The following is an 18,886-nucleotide window of genomic DNA, read 5'->3' on the forward strand; positions in this document are numbered from 1 at the left end:
AAAAGCAACATAATTTAACTAGTTTGAGACAGATAACTGCAGGAGGGAGGGGGACAGACATACTCCCTCTGTTATTTTGAACATGTAATATCTCATTTCACTCAGTTATGGGAATCACAACTAGTTGTGATCAAAACCACAATTTTATACATATGTATAAACTCAGGCACAAGTCCCATGGCTCTTAGTGGAGCTTTCAGATCAGTTTGCATAGGGATGCATTTGTATTGTTATAAGTATAAATTATGAGTGATCAATAACAAAATCATGCAAATTTGCTTGACTTTTTATTTTGCATACTTTATTAAGCTCCTTCTAGCTACAAGGTGATGCAGACCATTGTAGCTCTATTCTCTACTAATGGTAATTTTAATTCAGCAACTCTTCAATTTTTACAATGCATTGCTAATACAATTTCAAGCACATCTGTACAACTATTGTAAACCTCCCACTGATCCTCAGATGAAGGGTGGTATAGAAATTTAATAAATGGTAAAAATAAGGGTTAGAAATGTGGATTTAAATATGCTTAAGATTTTTAGGAACCTGAATTCTGTGCTGAATTCCATATTGCACAGCTTTCCTACACTCCCAAGAAATCACAGAACACAAACAACTGCTAATGCAAAATTTAATAAAAAACTAAGTGCATGTCAGTCTTTTCTCTAGGCCAGTCACATGATATCTGTGATATGGAGCCTGTCGCAAGAGAAATACTTCAGAAGATGCCACTCTTCTTCAAGTTACCTGTTACTGAACTAAACTGAATAGGTAACAAATCTATATACCTTTCTCTAAAATTTCTTGTCTGATTCTCTGCTTCTCTTCTGCAGTCTCCACTCCTTCCTTTGATGCTCTAAATCTTCTAGATCTTTGCTGGTTCATTTTTGCACGGGGAGCCTAGAAGAATAGAATTACCATGACTAATCATTTCACCCTTTATACTTAATTTCTATACTGTATTAAATATGAGAACCTTAGAATGATTCACGTAACGAGAGCTTACTTACTTTACATATGCAATTGAGGAAGCCTTATCTGCTGGTAGCAATATTTTTTCCATTTATGTTTTAAAATACATACTCAAGAGCTTAAGCCAACGTTCAAAAAAGAAACTGCAATTGCGTTTATTATTTTATGGGGCGATTTCCATTACCCATGAGAAACTTTACAACAATTAAATATGCTTCCAGTTCAGTAATACAGCTGTGCCTCATTTTTTTGCCACATATCCTGCAGCAGCTGCAACATTTCTTTGTCCTCACATTGGCTTCATTTTAGTGCAAGGTGAAAGCCTGTGGAATGTAATCAACCTTCTTGCTGACAATTGCTACTTTATATATGTTGTTATGATGCAGTTAACACTGTTTTTTTTACTGTTGTGCTATATACAGTTGCCTGTTCTTTCTTACTGCAGTGGAGTCTGGTAGCAGTGGTGGAGGGAGACAGCAACAGCAAAGGAAGCTTTGGGATAGGCAGGGACATTTTTGCCTTCTCCCCTTTGTCTACCAGCTGGAAAGACTGGTATGTGACAGAAACTAATTAATCATGTTTTTAAAAACTAACCCGAAACACATTACTAAATCCAGGACAGATGACTGGATCCGACTTTGGAAAATTAGTGCTTCATCATTCTCGAACTGATCTCAGAACAAGAAGGCTTCCTGACCAGTAACAGTTAATGGAAGTTAGCTAAAACATCCTGTGTGCAAGAACAGTTTCACAAGCTGTTGTCTACAGCCAGTGGCGTAGCGTGGGTTGTCAGCACCCGGGGCAAGGCAAGTAATTTGTGCCCCCTAACCCGTGGATTTTAGCAGGGGGCAGAGAGCTGCGAGTGCAGCCCCCCCCCCAGATGTTGCGCCCGGTGCGGCCAGCCCCCCCTGCACCCCCCACGCCACGCCACTGTCTACAGCTAAACTGATTAAAGTGGTTGTTAAAACAATCTGGAATAGCCCCTGAGTAAATATACTTTTCATTCATTAATCCTTATCAGTTAAGGGACCCTGCACTGAGATATCGTTAGTAACTTGTGAACATGAAAATAGGTGTTTGGGGTTGTTTCAGTTTTGCAATAAAAAACACAAGGCTTATAATTTTACAAATTAATGTATTCTAGTTCAGATGTGTATATGCAATGCAAACTGATAGTGGGTATAACACATTATCATTTTAAGCAGAACAATCCCAACCCCTGATCTACTACCATTTCTGGAGCACGTCTGAACATAGCTGTCAACTTTTCCCTTTTTTAGAGGGAAATTCCCTTATTCCGAATAGGATTCCTCGCAATAAACGGGAAAAGTTGACAGCTATGCGTCTGAATGGAGCAGAAGTATCACCCTGTCAATGGTGGAGTTCTGCTGACAAAGTGCGATGCAAACAGGGATGGAAGTTGCTGCCAGTTGCATTCCCACCAGCAGTAGCCAAGGGAAACCCCAAAATGGAGGCAGGGAGGGGCAAGGCTGGGCCAGCACAGGATTGGCTAGAACCTGTGCAGACCCAGCTGCTATCATGTGACAGTGACAGGTCTGATCTATGACCCTTTGCAGTACCAGCCTGAGACCTGGTGTGAGTGCCAGTGCTATAGCTATAGCTCTGGCTGTGCCGTTCCATCGTGCCCTGTGGCTGTCACTCAGGGGTTAGGATTAAGGCCAAAATAAATGCAAAGACAAGATTAAGAAATAAAAAGGAGTTCTTCTTGAACAATAAGGTTATACATCATTCTAAAAGGACCTCCCTGAAGAATACCACTCTTGAGTTCAGACTGCACTCAGAGAGAAATTGAAGGGGAGTTGATAAACTCATCTTACCCTGCAATACCTTTCTAGACTGTGCATGTGTGCCACAACACTAAGCACTGACAAGCACTGGGATGGGCTATAAGAAGATCAACAAACTGAGATCACATACCAGTGGCTTCCTTAAAGGTAAAGGGACCCCTGACCATTAGATCCAGTCGTGACCGACTCTGGGGTTGGGACGCTCATCTCGCTTTATTGGCCGAGGGAGCCAGCGTACAGCTTCCGGGTCATGTGGCCAGCATGACTAAACCACTTCTGGCGAACCAGAGCAGCGCACGGAAACACCTTTTACCTTCCCGCCAGAGCAGCTTCCTTAATGAACCTTAAATGAAGCCACCATTCACAATCTATCTTAGGTGGCATAAGTAATGTTCACACTCACAAAGTGTTAAAAATAAAATCATCTCATATATAAATGCAGTTACTTTAATTTTGACTCTGTTCACCAACTGGAAAACAGATGCAGGAATGGAATTTAGTCATTGTGTCCAACAGCATTGTAAATAAAGTGGAAATTAAACTACAGCAGAAAATAGCACTTCAAACGATTCAGACACAATTTTTATCAACCCTGACCCAAATACATCAATGGCAACCACTTAAGTACTTACCACTCCATCTATTGCCATGTAGAGAAGCCGCCTCGGTCTCACAATATTAAAAAGCCTGTCAATATACTCAAATATGGCCACCATCATTTCATCTTCATTTTTGGGTGCTGGTCTGCAATGTAAGACATTGTGTTAATATCCAAACAATGTTTAATACAAGCTACCTATTTAATGTACAAATGTGACTCACTTGTCCTCAGGATGTGTACAAGGGTGGATGATGCCATTCATATCCAAATACAGATTATCAAATTCCACTTCATTGGGGTTTGGTTTGCTGGAGTCAATGGGAATTTTGATACCATTACATTCTTTAGGCTGCAAACAATGAATAGCAAAAGATTTTTAGATGCATGCATCACATTCAAATCTGAAAGAAAAACACAATCAAGGAAACATGGTGGAAATGGAAAGGAAATTCGAGAGGCAGGCTATGATTTATGAAAGGTAGCTAAGCTATCTCACCACATGCCTATGGGAATCTTTTCTCTCTTACTCCTCTCTTACAAGGACTTTAAGCCAGTGTTAGAAACTCAGATACATAAGCTAGGTGCAAAATGGCTCCTTAAACCAAGGTTACAGTCACAAAAATAGAATGTCTAATATCCAATTTTTTGCAAGATGGCTCTAAAGTCTTATTTTTCAAATGATGAAGTCACTGTGGTCGATTATCAGTTAAACATCTGGCTGGTTCAGATGACAACCTTGAGCTAGGTTAAGAACTTTGAAGTCCGGTTAGACTGGCAAAAATGTATAAAAACTGTAGTGATATCTGTTGGAGATGCAAAAACGGGGCAGGAACCTTTCTACACATCTGGTGGGAGTGCAAAGAGATAGTGCGATTCTGGGAAAATATTTATAACGAATTGAAAAAGATGTTTAAATTATCATTTGGGGGAAAAACCAGAATCCTTTCTCCTAGGTATCATGTCAGAGGAAATAAAAAGAACGGTCAGACCACTATTTATGTATGCGACTACGGCGGCAAGGTTATTAATTGCCAAAAATTGGAAAAGCAGCAGCATCCCAACTAAAACAGGCTGGCTATCTAAAATGATGAAATACTTCCATACTGCCGAATTAACAGGGAGGATAAGAGGAGATATGCTACAAAAAGTGAATAAGGAGTGGGCTATCTTTAAGGAATACATCAAAATCTATATGGAAAAAGTAGAATTTTTGACAGATACTGAGTGAATCCAGAAAATGATTAGAGTGAAAGGAGAGTAAAGTTAAGATAGAAGAAGAGATCAAAGAAACAATGAAATGTGTTTAAGCTAGTTGGAAAAATAAAGTAGCGTAACAAGAATGGCTGGAAGTCAAGTCACTTGGTGGGTGTCTGTGTGGGGTAGGTGTGTAGGTATGTTAATATGTATAGTATAAGTAGGTATTATACAGAGTATTGTAGGTATGTTTTATGCTATGAAAATAAGGTAGTGTATTGCATATATGTATTGTGTAAATGTAAATGTAAGCGTTTTATATGTTATAATAAATTAAACAAAAAAAAAGGTTAAGAAATTTGAGAACTTAAAGAAGAAAAGTCACTTGATTCAGGGACAGTTCACATATATATTGGCCTATTCCTACCTCTTTTTCTTAATGGTGACAAGGACCATTCATAACATAAGTATATTCTTCCTAACTGTGAGCAGCGCAGTGGGGTGGGGTAAGTGAAGACAAGCTACAACAATTAACTATAATGTCATTCAGTGCTCCTGCTCAGGCTGCACAGAAAAAGCATTTTGGTTCTTGAAATTCATTCTGATAGTGCAGATAAAATATAAGCGAGAGAATTCTACAGAATGTGGTCTTAGTGTGTGAAAACAGTCAAGATCCAAGGATCCCGGTGCCCAGGCACCTAAATCAAATTTCACTATCTATGCAACTAAGCATAGACAACTGTTCTTGTCAAGAACGCCAATTTGCCAGAGGCCAATTTAAATGTAGGCAATATTTTAAAAGGCTGAAGGTGTAAAAAGTCTTCCGGGGATTGTGCTGTGGGAGTTGAGTTAAGAGGACATAACTGAGTGTAAGCAAAGCCCTCATGTCATAATGCGGAATCCCAGGCCAACTGAGTATTAGGATAGACTCCCTCTACCATTTCTATGAAACTGAGCACATATGCTATGATCAGATTGTAAAGGAACACTACAGGCATAGTTTAGAGAGCCATTCAAACATCACATTCTGCTTGCCCCTACAATTTAAAACTCTCAAGCTTGTTTTCTCCTGCTCCGGTGGATAGGACTCTAACAAATGGCTTCAAGTTACAAGGAAGTAGATTCTGACTAAAACCTCAGGAATAACTTTCAGACAGTAAGAGCTGTTTGACAGTGGAACAGACTCCCAATAGTGGTGGTGGACTCTCCTTCCTTGGAGGTTCTAAAGCAGAGTTTGGATGGCTTTCTGCCATGTATGCTTTAGTTGAGATTCCTGCATTGCAGGGGGTGGACTTGATGACCCTCAGGGATCCCTTCCAACTCTACAATTCTATTATTTCACTACATATGTTGATGAAGATGGTCTTGGATTTGGTTTTGAGAATCCCAGAACAGCAGCATTGGGGGATCTCAATATTTATGCCAAGCTCACTTCAACTGGGGTGCTGCAAGACTTCATGGCCACCATGACAACTATAAGGCTGTCCCAAAATGTCATTGTCCCATGTATGTGGTAGGACACTCCCGATTTAAGGTCTCTCTTCTGAGCAAAAGGATGGTGGTGTGATAGTGAGAGTGGTGTTGTAAATAATGACTAGCAGTAACCAGGAATTCAGACAGGAGTATTTCTCAACTCTACTTGAAGATGCTAGAGCAGGGGTTGGCAACCTAAGGCCCATGGACCACAAGCAGCCCACGGGGGTCGTTTAACCGGCCCATGAGCTGCCCCCAAACTGAGCTGCCCACTTGGCGAGTCCCCGTACGCTGCGCTAAACCAGGTAAACCTTGCCAACCCCTGTGCTGGAGGCTGAATCTGGGATCTTTCATATGCAAAGCAGACACTCGATCACTGGAACACCCCACCCCCACCAAAAAGTCAACTATTCACTTGAAACCGTGGGATCAGATTCTTAAGGTGAAAACCCAGATCTACAGACGTATTATGCCTGCAGCCATCCAAGGCCCTGAAGCTCTTCTGGAGACATCTGGCAGAGGGTGTATCTTAGCCACTTAGCAATGCTAGAGAGCCAAGCTCTGGGTAAGGTAATGCCTCTTTAAGTTCTTCTTCTAACTCTCAGCTATGCAATGGCTATTTAGGTGTTCAGACCTTTGTTCTTCTCTCCTAGGGATTCACACTGGAAGCTGTTCCCATTCTTCTGCACATGACTCAGCCTTAGCAACCTGGATATCTGCTACTTATTGCTTAGCGACTTTAACATTTATTACTTATTGCTTAAGACTCCCACCACAAATCAGTTTCCTCCAGACTTTGTTCAGAATCCCAAATGCTCACATTTTCCCCAAAGGAGCTTACGTGCATCTTAAATTACTGCTATTACATCTGCAATAAGCAACAAACAGAATGTGCAGGAACTAAATACTTGATCAAGAACAGAACAACCTTAAAAGTTAGCTAGCAAATAAAATTATACCAGATATTAAACTCTGGCCATTTTCTTGAACATTTGCAAGTCCTTGTAGAAGAACTCTGTCAAATCATGCAACTGGAAACTTTTCACAAGCAAGAGGAATTGTTCTTAAAAATAAAACACTTTGCAGGGGGCAGAGGCAATAATATATAGTACGAAGAAAAACAACAATATAGTTTATGTTTGCAGAATGTCCTGCAATTTTATAAAGCAGATAAGCAACTACCTGTCATTTTGTAAGTCTTTCATCTCTCAAGGATTGCAATCCCATATGCATTTATTGGAAATAATGCAACAGAAAACACTAAGACCTATTCCAATGTATGTACAGTGGTACCTCGGGTTACATACGCTTCAGGTTATAGACTCCACTAACCCAGAAATAATACCTTGGGTTAAGAACTTTGCTTCAGGATGAGAGCAGAAATCGTGGAGTCACACGGGATAGCATTTTGAGTGATGTGCTGCCCACAGCACTACCCAGGTGACTTATGATGCAGCGTGTGGGGCAGTTTCATTCAGCATCAGCAATTTTACCTGTGGGTCAGGCAGGGCGGCACTTTGAGTCTTGCACCACCTGCAGCACCATTTTTACTTGTGCTGTGGCACAGGCAGGGGCAGTTTCACTCAGTGGAAGCAATTATACTTGTAAGTTGCGCAGGGCGGCATTTTTACTCTCACACTACCCAGGTGATTCACACTGCGGCACATGGGAGGCAGGTGTTTTACTCTTGAGTCTTAGGCACCATACATCGCCTCCATAGATCTAAAACTGGTCACAACTGGACCATGCCAAGTTGCAAAATGCACCTAGCACATGGAGAGTTTCAGACACTGCCTAGGACCACAAAGTTATTCACCACATGTGGGACACACATCATTATAGCTGATAGATACTAATCATGTTCTGGCATAAATCCAGCATGGCAAAGACACTCAAACTGCTTTCAGCAAAGAACTCAACAGAACAGCAGGGGGGGGGGAAATCAGCAAGGAAAAGTTAGAAACTCTAAGCAAAAGATTAAAGTTACTAAGACCAACATAGCTCCAGTCTCAAGTTCTCCAGAGAGCAAAGTACAAGATGTATTGATTACTCTATTTATATCCCACCTTTCTCCCAATGCATGATGCAAATTGGCTTATAGCAAAAATTAAAACAGATACAACTAAAGCCATGCAATATAAACATTTTAAAAAGTAAAATAAGTAATCCTATTAAAAACAGTGCTGAAAACACTTAAAACCATTTAAGAGTGTGCATGTACGCACACAAATGCAACACACAAATAAGTAGGGTTCAGAATTTCCTGGTCGCCAGGCACATTTCGCAACTGGGGATGGTTTGCTTGCAACCAATTTGAGATGTCTTGTTGCAGGTAATGCAACTGACATCTCCACCATCTAGGTGCGTGCCACAGTACGAGTCAGTTGGCTGGCACTGCTGCACAACTTGAGAATAAAATTGCCACCGTATGTGCCAGCTGGCTGGCAAGTACAACATCCACCCTCAGAAGACCCTGCCACAATAGCCTGTTAGTGGCCAAAGGTGGGGGGAGCACTTGCCTGCCAGCAAAAGGAAGATTCTCTCTTTGATCCTCCTCAATCGTGTCTGTGGAGGTGGTGGGACCAAGAGAAAGACCTCCCCTAAAGACGTCAAAGTCTTAGCAGGCTCATATAGGAAGATATCATCCTTCAGATAGCCTGAACCCAAACCACATAGGGCTTTGTGGGTCATAACCAGCACTTTTGATTTGTGCCCAGAAATAGATAGAAAGCCAGTAAGCTGGTCTATCAAGGAATTTCCATTCTCCCTGTAACATTGCCTGGCTGTGAGTCATGAAGGCCACTCCCACCTGGCTTAGGAGGCGGAGCCCAGACTCACCCAGGTCTACTAAAGAAGATCCTGGTGAGACCGGAGGGACATCGCTATGCCTGACAACAAATCCTAATTATTGGATTCTTTTGCCCCATCTTTTTGTGCCTGTCAAACAGCCATGTCATGCTTATTGTAATATTTTATTCTCTTGTTAATTATGCTGTTTTAAATGTGCATTTTATAATTGACTTCACTTAGCAACTTTTTTAATGTTTAAGATTGTTTGTTTTTTGTTAACTTACTTTGTGTTAAATATGTATTCTGTAGTTGGCCACCTTTGTAGTGTTTTATTTTGAAATCTCTGAGGTGGTATTTTGGTTTCCTGTTGATTATGTTGCTTTGAGTGTGTACTTTATATTTTATTTTCTTCAGAAATGTTTGATTCTGGATTGTTTTATTGATGTTTAATATGCTGTGAACCGCTTTGAGATTTTTCTTAAAAATATAAAGCTGTATAGAAATTTATAAATTAAATTAATTAACTGGATCCAGTGAGCAATCTGGCCATGTGAACAGACAGCTCCAGAGATGGATGCAGCTGATGCACTAGTTTTGAATGTGCTAATGCACTTCTGGCTACTGCTAAAACCTGGGACCCTAGGCTCAGGGCTATTGTTGTTGTTAATTAAATCTGTATACCATCCTTTATACAAAGATCATAGAGCAGTAACAACATAAAAATATAAAATTAGAACACAAAATACATTTATAAACCCAATAACCCCCTCCCACAAACATGTAAAGGACCACAGAATACTCAAAGGCCTGACTAAATGAAACATTTTCACCTGTCAGCTTGTCCATGTCCTCAAGTCTTACCAAATGAAACTCATCCAACACTGAGACTTCCGGTGGCGCGCGATCTTGCCGCAAGCGAGGGATTTTTCGGAGCGAAGAATCCCAGCTATTTCGGATGGAAAAGGGGAGCTACAGGGCACAGTAGCCCCCTATTAAGCCTCTGGAGGGTGCCCAGGGCATCAGGTTCTCGGCAGTGCCCTAAAACTGCCCGTCCGGCCATCAGGTAACCCCCAAAAGGGCGAAGAGTACAGCGGAACGGGTTAGCGGGCTATCAGGAAGCCATTGCTGCATCCGAATAGCGAAGCCCCGAGCTTGCGAAGAACAGCGCTCCGCTCTCAAAACTAAGAAATTTGGACCCAATTTAAAGTATAAATTGCAAGATGTGGAACTAAGGAAGGCTCCGGATTAATAAGGATTTCTTTTTCGAGTTCAGCTGTCATCTGGAATCAGCTTTGACGCAGCAACTTATGCAGAGCTGGAAAACGAAAGTAAGTTTCCACTAGTGGCTATTGTTTCCGTTTCCCCGTAACTTTTAGAAACAAAATAAAGAAGTTAAAAGTAACTTTGTGGGAGTTTGAAGAAGTCAAAAAAGTAATTGGATTAAAAGGGGAACAGAATTTAATTATGGTGGCGAATAGAGATCTTTGATGGAACGGAGGACATTTAAAGAGTAAAGTTCTTTGTCTTTCCACCTTCGCTTTTAAAGACAAAGGATAGAGAATCAGGCGGTCTCTGACTCCATTGTCAGTAATAGAGAAGCGCAATCTGAAAAGGCTACAGTTGCAACGTGCAGGATTTAACATACCCCTTTTGTTTTTTCTCTTTCTCACTTTCTTTATTAATTGGACCTAAAATTTGGACATCAAAATAACAGCCGGAACTTGGTTATTTGGGATTTTTAATTTATATTTTTTCTTAAATTTGGCCATCAACTCCCTAGTGGACGGAATAAGTCAGTACAACTTGTTTTTCTGTGATCCTTTTTAAGCCAGTGGAAAATTTTCTGAAGTGACCTTGGCTCCTCTCCTGCTCCATACTGCCTTTTTTGTGGATCTTTCCTTTCTGGATATTTTTGGTTATCAACTGCAGACATTTATTACCATTATATTATCAACCTTTTGGGTGATTAAAAGAAATTTAGACATTAAAATTAATTCTTAACTGGCTCTCCCTATTGATATCGTGGAAGGAGTATTTAATCTCAACTGGATTACAACATAATTTGAATTTGGAATTAAGTTCCTCATTTATTTTAATAAATTTTGGTTTTTTGGACTTCAACTTTATCAGATCTAAATTTTGTTTGGATTTAAACTTTTTTTTTGGATTTAAATTTTATCTGGACTCTATTGGATTTAAATTTTATTTGGATTAATTATAATATTCCATTTGGATTACAAGTATAAAGACAGAAGGAAGAACCCAATTAAGGATTAGCCCAATTGGGGGCAAGAAGATTGTTTTCAACTGTGGATGTGGTTGTGGCGAGCCCTTTATTTCCCCCAAATTATAGAGGGATCAAGTATTTTTGTTTAACCTCTATTTTTGGATTTCTAAGATACTTTTATTTGCAAAAAGATTTTGACTCTATATTTTTGTTATTTCTTTGAATTTAAATTTGTAAATTGGGTATATTGCCGTGATTTGAACAGGTGGGGAAGTATTAAAGGATATTTTTTGGAAATGGCACATCAACAAAAGAGAGGGGCGGAAGGGGGGGCACCAACAGATAGGAGAGCATCCAAGCAAGAATCAGATTTTAGAGCAGAAATATTGAAAATGTTTGCAGAAATCAAACAAAGTCAAAAGAATTTGGAAACAAAATTAGAACAAGTGGATAACAAAATGGAACAAGTAGACAATAAAGCTGGGGAAATGGACAAAAAAATTGATGAGACAGTTAATTGAATTGAAAGGGCAAATAAAATAGGTTTCCAAAAGAACACAATCAGTAGAAGAGGGGTTGAAAAAGACAAAATCGGAGATGAGGGAAGTGAAGCGAGAGGAAGAAAGGTTGAAGGTGGAGATGATAGAAATAAATAAATCTCAGGAGGAAATTAAAGATGCAATTGCTATGAATGAACTGAGACAGAGGGAAGTCAACCTGAGGCTGAGATCAGTACCGGAAATACAGAATGAAAACATTAAAGAGAGATTGATAGCAGAAATTGCGCAGTGGCTGGAGTTATCAGTAGAGGAAGTTGCAAAAACAGTACAAAATGCATTCAGGATGAGAGTAAGAACAACAAAGGCAAGGAAATTTCCAGGTGATTGTTTAATTACGTTTAAAGATCGAGAGATGAGAAATTTGATATTACAGAAGAATAGAGAGAAAAGACTATACATAGACGGAAATTACATAATCATCTTTAAAGATATACCGATAAGGCTGTTGAAACGAAGAGATCCATACAAGCCACTGGTACAGATTCTGAAGAAAAACAAGATTGATTTCAGATGGGAATTTCCAGAAGGAATTTCTTTTTTCTATAAAACTAAGAAACGCAGGTTGACAAGCCCAGAAGAAATAGGGAAATTTACGAGAAGATATAAGGAATTGCAAGCGGAAGAAGAAGAAGTTAAAGGCGCAGGAGGGGGAGCAGGATCCAAGGACGAGTCAGAATCGGCAGAAGAGGAAGAAGACCAAGGAAAGAGGTCTGAAGAAGAAGAAGAAGAAGAAGAAGATAGGTTATAATCAAATTAAAGTAAATTTATTTAATTGGATTTCAACATGGCTCTAAAATTATGGAATTGGAATATTAATGGAATGAACGATAAAAGGAAACGAAATAAAATTGAACAATGCTTAAGAAAGAAAAACTTGAACATCATATGCCTACAGGAAACACATGTGGCAAGGCGGCATAGAAAAATCTTGATTAATAAAAGACTAGGGAATGAATTTATATCTTCGGACAAAGAGAAAAAAAGGGGGGTTGTGTTATATATCAAAAACAAAATTGAATCCCAACAAATTTTCAAAGATGAAGATGGAAGAATTATAGCAGTTCAGATCAAATGGCAAGGCGAAAACCTAATAATTGTCGAGATCTATGCACCTAATGGAAATAAGACTGATTTTTATAAAGCTTTGGAAGGAAAACCATTTGAATATATGGATCAGAAAATTATAATAATGGGAGATATGAATGGAGTGGTTTCATTGGAAATGGACAGATTAAGAGAAGGATCAAATAAAGAAGGAAAACTACCGAGGACTTTTTTTCAATGACTAAGAATTGTAACTTGATTGATATCTGGAGACTTAGACACCCATTAGGGAAGCAATTTACTTACTACTCAGAGCCAAATCAGTCAATGTCAAGAATCGACCAAATATGGGTCTCGAATGAATTGACTCCAAGAATTCAGCAAATAGAAATACAGCCTAAAGTAATTTCAGATCATAACCCAATAAAACTAGAACTAAAAGGCTTTGAAGAAAGAACTTTCAGATGGAGAATCAACGACTACTTGTTGGATGACCAGAAGATTATAGAAAAAGCACAAAAGAAATTATCGGAATATTTTTTGGATAACACCAACAAAGGTACAAAGATGAACATCGTTTGGGACGCAAGCAAAGCAGTTATGAGAGGATTTTTTATACAACAGAACTCATTGAAGAATAAACACAGGGAAAAAGGGAAAAAAGAAATCTTAAAGCAGATTATGGACAATGAGCAGAAATTAATTAAAAAACCAAATAACATAAAAATCAAACAAGAAATTAAGACTCTACAAACCCAATTTGCAATGATAATAAATAAAGAAGTAGAATGGAATATAAAGAGGCTACGACAGAAAAACTTTGAGTTCACTAACAAATCAGGGAAATTGCTTGCGTGGCAAATTAAAAAAAGAACAGAATACAATTAACAAAATTATGGTGGATGGGGAAGAGACAGTTAATCCAAAAGAAATTAGAAAAGGATTCTTGGACTTTTATAGGCAATTATATAAAAATAAAGAGAGGAATAACATAAAGAAAATAGAAAGATTTTTAAAAGATAAAAAGGTGCAGAAGATCCCGACAGAACAAAAAGACCAGCTGAACACTCCAATAGAAGTTGAAGAGATCAAAGAGGTCATAAAAGAATTGAAGAGGGGAAAGGCCCCGGGACCAGATGGATTTACATCAGGATATTATAAAGAAATGAGAAATGTTTTGTTGTTTCCATTGAAAGAAGTTATGAATAATATTTTAAAAGTAAGAGAGATCCCAGAAATGTGGAAGGAAGCATTTATTACTCTGATTCCGAAACAAGATTCGGATTTAACACAAGTTAAAAATTACAGGCCTATCTCTTTATTGAATACGGATTACAAAATATTTGCAGGAATTTTGGCGAAGAGATTGAAAAAGATTTTGACAAATATTATCCACAAAGACCAAACAGGGTTTCTGCCAGGCAGGCAAATGAAAGACAATGTAAGGAATATAATTAATATTTTGGAATATTTGACTGCCAGGAATGAGAAACAAGCGATATTAATGTTTGTGGATGCTGAAAAGGCCTTTGATAATATTGTATGGGAATTTATGCTGAAAAATCTAGAGTATATGGAAGTGGGAAAAGAGTTTTTCAATGGAATCAAGGCAATATATACAGAGCAGAGAGCTAAATTGATAGTTAACAATGTTGTTACGGAAGATATAAAAATATCTAAAGGAACAAGACAGGGTTGTCCGCTCTCGCCATTGTTATTTATAACGGTCCTGGAGGTCTTGTTAAATGTGATCAGACAAAATAGACTAATCAAAGGGGTGACAGTAGGTCTGAATGAATATAAAGTTAAAGCCTTTGTCGATGATCTGGTTATAACGATGGAAGAACCAAGGGAAAGTGTTAAAGAAGTATTGGAGGAGATTGAACAATTTGGAAATGTGGCCGGGTTTAGATTGAATAAGAAAAAAACTAAAATAATGGTGAAAAATATGGAGTATAATAAGATAGAAATAATGCAACAACAGACAGAGATAGAGGTGGTGAAGAAAGTAAAATACTTAGGAATTTGGTTAACCCCTAAAAATATCGACCTGTTCCAGAATAATTATGTACAGGTGTGGAAAGGAATAAGGAATGACCTGAAGGTGTGGGGTAGAATGAAACTGTCCTTTTGGGGCAGAATTTCTACGATAAAGATGAACGTGCTTCCAAAGAGGTTATTTTTATTTCAGACTATCCCCATTATTAAGAGGGTAGGGATTTTTAAGGATTGGCAAAGAGTGATTTCAAGGTATATTTGGCAGGGCAAGAAGCCAAGAATAAAATATAAATTATTAGCAGATGTGAAAGAAAGAGGAGGCTTCGCCCTGCCAGATATGAAACTATATTACGAAGCAGCTTGCCTTTGCTGGTTAAAGGAATGGATTAAACTAGAAAATATGGAATTATTGGACTTAGAAGGTTTCGATAACAGATTTGGTTGGCACGCTTGCCTATGGTGTGACAAGAAGAAAGTCCATAAAGGATTTGGGAACCACATTCTCAGGAGTTCATTAATAGAAGTATGGGACAGGTATAAAAACCTTCTGGAACCAAGAGTTCCACATTGGCTATCTCCGTTAGAGGTTATGTGTGTAAAGAAAATTAATATGAGAGGGAAATGGGCTACCTACGGAGAATTAATAACTAAAGAAGGAGGAAAATGGAAACTAAAACCATATGAACAAGTTAAAGATTATGCGTATGATTGGTTGCATTATTTTCAGGTAAATGAAATGCTTAAAAAAGATATAAAGGAAAGTGGTTACGCAGAAAAAGACTCAAAGTTCCAAACAGAGATAATAAATAATGAATATAAAATTTTGTCCAAAATGTATAAGATATTGTTAGAATGGTATACGAAAGATGAAGAGGTTAAATCGGTAATGATACAATGAGCCAAAGATTTTGGATATAATATTCAACTTGAAGATTAGGAAAAATTATGGAAGGAAAATTTAAAATTTACTGCATGCATGGGGTTGAAGGAAAATGTTATGAAAATGTTTTATAGATGGTACATTACACCGGTAAAACTGGCAAAAATGTATAAAACATGTAATAAGTGTTGGAAATGTAAAGAAAAAGAGGGAACGTTTTACCATATGTGGTGGGAATGTAAGAAAGTGAAGAGTTTCTGGGAAGCAATATATAATGAATTGAAAAAGATGTTAAACTTTTGTTAAGAAACCAGAAGCTTTCCTTTTAGGGATTACAGGAAAAGAAATAAGAAGAAAAGACTGTAAATTATTCCAGTATGCAGTTACGGCAGCAAGAATTTTACTGGCCCAGAAATGGAAACAAGAGGAAATACCGACGATTCAAGAATGGAGAATGAAACTAACGGACTATGTGGAACTGGATAAATTGACTGGAAAAATAAGATATGTTCGAAACCAAAAGTTCATCGAAGATTGGGGAAAATTTGTAGATTATCTGAAAAATATATGTGAGGTGCAAACAACGCTAGTGGGATTTCAAGAAGCACTGTAAAAGTTTAAGAGGTATTGTCAAAAGAAATAGAAAAGGGAGGGAAGACAAATGGCAATGCAATCAAAGGAATGCGTATTGAAGAGTAAATACGGATGATTACCAGAGAAACTGAAGGAAGACCAAAAAGAGTAATTTGTTAAAATTTGGATAAAATTGTATTATTGTGTTGGAAAATTAATAAAAATTTATATATATAAAAAAAGAAACTCATCCAACACAATAGGACTAGACCAGGTACATCCAACTTCCAAGAGACTGTGATCTACTCACATTATAAAAATACTGGCTGTGATCTACCCATTGTTATTGACGAGATCTACCATCTATCTACCACAGACATCCAGTGATCTACCGGTAACTCACAATCTACCTGTTGGACAATGCTCTGGACCAGTGTTAGAAATTCAGGTATATAAGCTAGGTGCCAAATGGCTACTTAAACCAAGGTCACAGTCACCAAAATGGAACATCCAGTTGCCATTTTTGGGCAAGACAGCTCTAAAGTCTTTTTTTCAAATGATGAACTGACTGTGATCGATTATCAGTTAAACATCTGGCTGGTTCAGATGACAACCTTGAGCTAGGTTAAGAACTTTGAGAACTTAAAGCAGAAAAGTCACTTGATTCAGGGACAGTTCACATATATATTGGCCTATTCCTACCTCTTTTTCTTAATGGTGACAAGGACCATTCATAACGTAAGTATATTCTTCCTAACTGTGAGCAGCGCAGTGGGGTGGGGTAAGTGAAGACAAGCTACAACAATTAACTATAATGTCATTCAGTGCTCCTACTCAGGCTGCACAGAAAAAGCATTTTGGTTCTTGAAATTCATTCTGATAGTGCAGATAAAATATAAGCGAGAGAATTCTACAGAATGTGGTCTTAGTGTGTGAAAACAGTCAAGATCCAAGGATCCCCAGGCACACACTTCCAGATGGAGATGATGCCAGGCGCCATTTTCACTTGGTCACAAGTGGCAGATAGTCAGGTGTAAAATGTGCCTGGTGCCTGGCTAATTTCGAACACTGCTCTGGACACGAATCGTGCTTCATCTGTTGTGATAGACGAGTCAAGATCCTGGTAAAAGAAAGTGATTTTTTCCTCAAAGCGCTCCACAAACAAGTCCCTTCAGGCCAGACCGTGAAAGGCCCCAAACTACCTGAAAAACTCTGCCAGATGACACAATGAGGATGTAATGGAGGCAGCAAAGTATGCCTTTTTTGCTGCCTTCTGTGCCACTAGATATGCTTGATGATGAGCCCTCACAGTTTTCGATTGCATTTGACCGGAGTTTTCCTCCACTCCCATTCAAGCAACCTTCCAGCCTGTCGCCTCGCCCTAAGTTCTGGAGTATACCAAGGAGCCAACTGGGCTCCACAAAGTGGGAGAGAGTGCTCAGGGGTGATCATGTATGGTACAAAAACCATAAATTAAAACCAAAAAAACTTATGTATTCAGTGCATGGGGAACATTCAAAGCAACACAGGCTTGTTGGCCAGGATTGCAGTAATATGCTCGAACCATCTTGCCCCAGCGAGCAAGCTGGCCGCTGAATTCCCCACCAGCTGAAGTTTCCAGTCTTCAGAGGCAGCCCCCCCCACAAGGCATTGAAGTAACCGAACCTAGAGGTTACCAGGGCACAGATGACAGCATTTAAGTATCCCTGTCCAGATAGGGGTGAAGGTGGGCCGCCAGCAGAAGCTGAGGGAAGGCACTCCTGGGCCTCAAGCAGCAGCCGAGGACCCGGAAGACTCACAGGCTCCGTACCCGCTACTCCAGCGGGAGTGCAACCCCATCGAGGCCGCCACCTCCCCCCGTCCCTTCTAGGGCAAAGCCACCCCGGTTTTGAAGGCAACGTCTTTGCACGACGCGTCTTCAGGCTCAAAAGGGCCGCATCGCCCCCGAGCTCGCTCCCCCTGCCGAAGGGGCTGCTCCCGGGCTAAGTTCTCAGCATCTGCGCCGCGGACCGGGAGAAGCCCGAGGGGACGTGCGGGGAGGCGGCGGCGGAGGCGGGCTGGCCAGATGCTCCGCGGCCCCTGGCGCCGGCCCTCCCCGCCTCCCTCAGGCTGGGCCTCGGGTCCGACAAGGCCGCACAGCCAGGGCCCCTCCCCGCCCGCCCGCCTCACCTTCTCCTCGACGCAGGACACGATGATGGCCGGGTACTTGCGGCTCAGCCAGCGGAAAAAAGCCGGAACCCCCATCGGACTCCTCTCGCGCGGCGCGCAGCCCGGCAGCACCGCGAGGCAGCGAGAGGCAGGAAACCGGCGCGGGCTGAGGAGCGCTTCCGGGTCATCGGGTCAGGGCGGCCGTGATGCGGGGGGGGGGAGGGGCGCCTTTAAATTTCTGCCCACGTGACCGGCGACCTCGCTTGACGCCTCCATCTTGGAACCTGGCGGGAACATGCGCACAAGGAGAAAGCGAAGGGAGCATGCGCGCTTCGAAGGGCTCGGGCGCCGGAATGCTTTCTCTGGGCGCGCGGCTTCGCGGGAGCCCCGCGAGAGAGACTCTGGAGGGAGAGGGGCAGGCGGGGAGCTGGAATTCCTGTTCATTCCTATTCATTTGTATAACAATATCAGGATAGTTGTGGGCTTAACAGACATGTAAAAAATCAGTTTATAATTTGAACATTATATAATTTATCAAAGGTTTTTTCAGCTTCTAAACGATATATGGTAGTTGCATTATAGAAATTCGGATTTCCGTTGGAATTAATAAAATGGATT

The 18,886-nt window shown here is 40.1% G+C and overlaps 2 protein-coding genes and 1 long non-coding RNA gene across 3 annotated transcripts in view; 1 reads left to right on the forward strand and 2 right to left on the reverse strand.

Moving 5' to 3' along the window:
* The window catches only part of XRN2 (5'-3' exoribonuclease 2), a 68,434-nt gene extending 49,869 nt beyond the window's left edge, over positions 1-18,565 (reverse strand). Inside the window, exons 1-4 of the mRNA XM_083624303.1 lie at positions 18,290-18,565; positions 3,603-3,730; positions 3,413-3,524; positions 789-900 (exon numbers count right to left, since the gene is read on the reverse strand). Coding sequence (XP_083480429.1) covers positions 789-900; positions 3,413-3,524; positions 3,603-3,730; positions 18,290-18,364 — 427 coding nt within the window. The 5' untranslated portion in view covers positions 18,365-18,565. The remainder of the gene's footprint in view (positions 1-788; positions 901-3,412; positions 3,525-3,602; positions 3,731-18,289) is intronic.
* KIZ (kizuna centrosomal protein) overlaps positions 1-18,886 on the reverse strand; it is a 167,404-nt gene that overhangs the window by 80,726 nt on the left and 67,792 nt on the right. The window lies entirely within an intron of this gene.
* LOC310767442 lies at positions 9-6,769 on the forward strand. Its single transcript, XR_014550908.1, has 3 exons — positions 9-771; positions 1,418-1,524; positions 6,702-6,769. It is a non-coding gene; the product is annotated as an uncharacterized lncRNA (long non-coding RNA).

This window comes from Podarcis filfolensis (assembly GCF_964270895.1).
Source record: "Podarcis filfolensis genome assembly, chromosome: 7".
Classification (NCBI taxonomy): domain Eukaryota; kingdom Metazoa; phylum Chordata; class Lepidosauria; order Squamata; family Lacertidae; genus Podarcis; species Podarcis filfolensis.